Source organism: Callospermophilus lateralis, chromosome X, assembly GCF_048772815.1.
Source record: "Callospermophilus lateralis isolate mCalLat2 chromosome X, mCalLat2.hap1, whole genome shotgun sequence".
Taxonomy (NCBI): Eukaryota; Metazoa; Chordata; class Mammalia; order Rodentia; family Sciuridae; genus Callospermophilus; species Callospermophilus lateralis.
In genome coordinates this window covers 75,602,586-75,607,843 of record NC_135325.1, presented here as the reverse complement: position 1 = coordinate 75,607,843, position 5,258 = coordinate 75,602,586, and the positions used below count along the sequence as shown (strand labels likewise).

At 39.5% G+C, this 5,258-nt stretch overlaps 1 protein-coding gene across 1 annotated transcript; it reads right to left on the bottom strand.

Annotated features, from left to right (window-relative positions):
- Positions 1-1,163: 1,163 nt before the first annotated feature.
- On the bottom strand, positions 1,164-3,700 carry Nap1l3 (nucleosome assembly protein 1 like 3). Its single transcript, XM_077107055.1, has one exon. It carries the CDS (start codon positions 3,369-3,371, stop codon positions 1,773-1,775), a length of 1,599 nt encoding a protein of 532 aa, XP_076963170.1. The 5' UTR covers positions 3,372-3,700; the 3' UTR covers positions 1,164-1,772.
- Positions 3,701-5,258: the final 1,558 nt, after the last annotated feature.

Here is a 5,258-nt window from a genome sequence, read left to right as displayed (position 1 = left end):
TATCCACAGTACACGAAGAAATGAATTGATGTCAACATACTTTATATACAACCAGAGATATGAAAAATTGTGTTTTATATGTGTAATAAGAATTGTAATACATTCCACTGTCATTTTTTTAAAATCAATAAAAAAAATTTAAAAAAAAACTATATATGATGGGATTTAGGAAGAATATTAGCTAATTTCTAACCTAGTGACCCAGAAAGTCTTCAATCTGTCATCCTTCTGTCATACTTCTTTCCTGTAAAATCTTGAAGGAAAATATCAGAATGTGAAATAAGATAATACTTTATCATTTGCTGTGCTTATGACTTCATGCCTAGTGCAAAGTTCTTTGCTAAGGCCCTTTTAAAGGCCCTTTGAGTTTAAAGGGCCTTATCCTCTTAGTAGTCTCAAACCAAAATTTCAGGATATAATTACCCTGTAACCAGCTACACGGTACAGCACATAGGAGATGAGACCATTATGTTACCTATAAGAGAAATAGAGCCATGGTCAAGTCAAGTCAAGGTGAACAGTGGTTCTGGTCATGGGAAACAAAATCAACTTAAAACAGTTGGCCATTTTGGATGAGATATCCCTGCCTTCCTCCCCCTCCTTCCCAGAGTTCTCTGCCCCCCTCATTCTATTTCTTACCCTCCTCCCCTCCCCTTCCCTTTCCTCCCCTAATCTTCCCCTTTCCCACCCTCCTCACCTCCTTCCTCTGCTTTTTTCTCCTCTTTCTCCCATTTCTTTTCCCCCCTCCCCTATCCCATTTCTTTCCAATAACTTGAATGTGCATCCTTAAAAAGAACTAGGATCTAGGAAATATATCAGAATGTTAAAAAGTTATGTTTTTTTTTAAATTTTACTTTTTATCAGCTAAGTACCACAATTTTATAATTAGGAGAAAATGCTAGATTTTAATAGCATCATACACTTTATTTGACATTTATTTATTTTAGGTTGCAATAAAGGATCATGAAACAAGTATCAAATAATGTAATCATTTTCAGTGAAAGGTAAAGTAAAACATAATACAAAGAAAATGTGATACCTTTAGTATGCAATTACACAATGTAATCAAACTTTTTTTTAAAAAATACTATGTCATATTAACACCTTAGTGGTAAACAATAACTTCATTATGATTGATTTATAAACTATTATTCACATAAACAAATCCATATAAATCAAATGTAGTTTTGACAGACATTCTTAAAAGTATACTCATTTTTTTTTCAAGCAGTCAAATTTCACAATGCACTGTTCTAGTTAACAATAAGTAGTGTATTTCTATAGCAAATTAAGGAAGGCACAGCTAGTGCAAGCAGATTTAAACCCTTAGACTTCCGGGCTGGAAAAAGGAAAAAAATAACAATGAAACCCTTGCATTGTTACTTCAGGAACTTTTTTTTCCAAGCAAATATTTTTCTAATAATTCTGACAGTTTTCACAGCTACAATCTAAGAGGAACGTGACAAAAGGATTTCACAAAAATCAACATTCTGTAGCACCAAACTAACATGCGTTAAATAACTCACAACAGTTTACATATTTTGAAGAATATTACACTATAACAGGCTCAATAGAATAAACTGATACTTAAGACACTTTATAGAACAATTTTTAAATGGGCTAAGAACATAGGAAAACACAAGACATTTATAAGGAGTAATAGTGTTCAGGTTATAGGGCAGGTTTTTATTTATTTCAAGGCTACATAAACCTGCTTCACTTCTGCTTGCTTGAATTTTTAAGATTCTTGAAAATTTTTTCAGCCAGCTTTTTTATTTTCGGTATTTCCTATTTACGTAATCTCTGCCATCTTGATAGTAGGTATCATTGACTTCTCCTGTATAATAATAGATTGACTTCAGAATGACATTATCATGTAAAATTTGACCAATTTCAAAGTCCTCATCAAGGATAGCATCTTCTCGTGGTTCCAGCTTTCCAATCTTAGGAATCTCAGGAGGACTAAAGAAATTGAAGAATGATGCATTAGGAACCTCTCTTGGCTGAATTTCAATTTCTCCAGTAGCAGTTGTACGACTATGGGTGGTTGTCACAGTAACATCCTTTCCTCTTCTCCAATCTATCTTGCAGCCTTTGCAATCTTCAATTTCCCATCCCCAAGAGAAGAAGGGATCATTGTGATCTGGTTTTGACTTTATTATGTATGTCTTCATCAGCAGCTCATTTCTGAAGTATGGATTGGGTAGGAAATGAAATTCAAAGGTGTAACTTATAGGCTGGCCAGGTTTTGAGAACTTCAGACTAACATCAGATAAGAATTTCAGAATGGGCTCATCATACTTCTGAATCATAGGCCCAAGCTTGTCAACATTCTTTAAAACTGTCAGCCAGTAGTCAGGAATGCCTTTAGGATCTTCTCTTTTAGGTTTCCCCTTCCGAGCTCTTTTAATATTCACTCTTTCTTTAGGCCTTGTCTCAGGAACTCTTTTATGAGCCTCTCTTACTGCAGACCTTGCCTTTGGCTCTGTTACTTTAGGTTGTTCTTCCTGTTCTGCCTTTGCCTGGAGGGCTTCTTTAGGATCTTCTTTTTCTTCAGGAGTTGCTTCCATACAATCTGTAGAGTCTGCTTCTTCACCCTTTATTTCAGGAATTTCTTTAGGAACTTCCTTTTCTTCAGGCTTTACATCAACAATTTCTTTAGGAAGTTCCTTTTCTTCAGCTTTTACCTCAGGACTTTCTTTAGGAACTTCCTTTTCTTCATCCTTTACCACAGGAATTTCTTTAGGAACTTCATTTTCTTCAACCTTCACCTCAGAGTTTTCTTTAGGCATTTCTTCTTCTTCCTCACCCTCTAAGGGAGGCATTTCACTAGGAGTGTCATCCTGCACCTCCTCATCACTGCTGAACTCCTCATCCTCTGAATTCCACTCACATTCTTCTTCTGTAGGCTCATATTCTGCATTGATGATTTGAAATCGCCTATCATACAGAGGCTTATTGAGTTCAGCATATTTTCTTTCAAGATCATGAATTGCCTTTAAGAACAGGGCGTCTACCTTGTCACATTCATCTTGAATATTCTTGAGGGCCTGCACACGATTTCTAACTGCCTGGGGCAGCCTATCCACGAAATTTGTCCCCGAGGGAGCCTGCCGCGCCCTTCTGGAAGGCTCAGGTACCCGCTTCTTTCTATGCAAGCGGCTGTGGCTGCTGCTGCTGCTGCTGCTGCTGCCGCCGCTGCTGCTGCTGCTGCTGCTAGTGCTAGTGCTGCTGCTGCTGCTGCTAGTGCTGCTGCTAGAGCTACTGCTGTCAGATTCGTCCCCAGAATCACTAGCTGAGCTAGCCATCTCTTCTTCAGCAACCCCCTGGGCGGCAGGTTCCGTGATCATTTTAAGATCCGCTTCTGCCATGTTGCAATCCCGCAAACCTCTTAAGGTGGTGACTACCACAGAGACCGCACACCCAGAAATGGGCAGGAAATGACTCACGGATGCTTGGCTGGCGACGGTGAGGGCCCGGGCTGCGGAGGTGGCACTGGCGACCGCTGTGGCAGCTCAGGGCGGGGCGGGACTGCAAGCCGCAAGCCGCGGTGCCGTAGTAGCAGCTTCTAAGGTGGCAGCATCAATGGAGACCTGGGCGAGAGCCACGGCAGTAGGGCCTCTCCCTGTTGCAGCAGAAGCAGACCGAGGCGTGCCGCAGTCCAATGGCGCAGTGTGAGATCCTGAGTTCTTTTCTCGGCTCAAAACGTGAGCCCCCTCCCCTTGCAGTCAGATCTCCTGTTAATTTCGTTCCCAGTGTGCCTTTAGTTCGTTCTTCATTCGCTGGGCAACTTTGATTGACAAACCCTACGCCCAACGAATGGCCTACCGCAACACCCCCCCCCCCCGGCTCCACCCACCTTCCCAGATGCTCCGTGGTAGCGGAGGCACACACCCCTGGAAGACGTTTTCCCCCACCCCCACTCAGAATTTTTTTCTTTATAATTTTATAATTCAAAGAGAGAGGGAGAGAGGGAGAGGGAGAGGGAGAGGGAGAGAGAGAGAGAGAGAGAGAGAGGGAGGGAGGGAGGGAGAGAGAGAGAGAGAGAGAGAGAGAGAGAGAGAGAGAGAGAGAGAAAACGTTACACGAGGTAAAAATGCCAGCTATAGTTCCTAACAAGAGAAAAAGAGGAATGTTTTCCTTCTCCCAACCGCCCATCCTGCCTCTGAACAAAAAGCTTAAAAAAAAAAAATGGATGAAAATGCTCTGAATGGCGTCATAAGGTTGTAGGACTCTGGGTGATTAAAAAAACAAACCTGCGTTCCTCTAAATATCCTGTGAGCATGTGTTTTTCACACTGGAAAAAGGGGGGAGTCGTTTATTGGCAGAGAGGGAGGGGCTAGACAGCAGGCATATTGCATTCCACGTAGCAGATTTAATAAGTGCTGTCTGTGATGTTTGGCAAGCCTGGTTTATATCCATCCACAAGGTTTGCGAACCCATGTTGCCGTGAGTCAGTTACACCATTTTTTAAAATTATATTTCTCTTTTTAAGCTGTTATATAATATATCCCAACCTTGATGCTGAATTGTCATGAAGCCCTTTTCAATGCTTGCAACAACCTTTTAGATAAAGCAATGGGGTATTCAAATGTTAGGAAGTATTGTTAAAAAGCAGACGGTTTGTTTTATACTTTAGTGCAGCAGGTTTCAATTCCACAAACTGCAGGATGGGAGGGGGAATTTGTGCTAATGAAAGCATCCTCTGCCAGTGTGTACGATGTCATCTCCCACCAGTTTCCTTCTTATATTGTAAAATTTTAGCCATATTTAAGAATGATTTACAAGTCCTGGAGTATATGAATAAACTTTTGTAAAATGAAGTTTAAAAACAGATATATGTTGTTTTTATTTACAGGATTCTTTTCTGCTACAGATCAACTCCCTTGGTACAACCAAAAAGACCAGTGTTTACTTTTCATTGAAAGGTAAGGATGATTTAGCCCATTTTTTATGAATGACATAAAAATACCCAACTGTATTTGAATAGAAATTCACAGATATACTCTTTTAGAGATTTAATTGGAAGATGTCTTTATGTTTTTATAGAATAAAAATCCACAGAGATGATTTGGCATAGTAATGTAGAACCTAATCTACTAAACCATATTCACTATCTAAACTTGGTCATGGAATACAAGTAGTATATTAAATTATAAAATATAATGTATTATTCATTTCAAATGGGGAAAAAGATATTAAACTTAGATTAACCATTATATTACTTCTTATTATAGAATTTGTGTTTTGTAATTTAG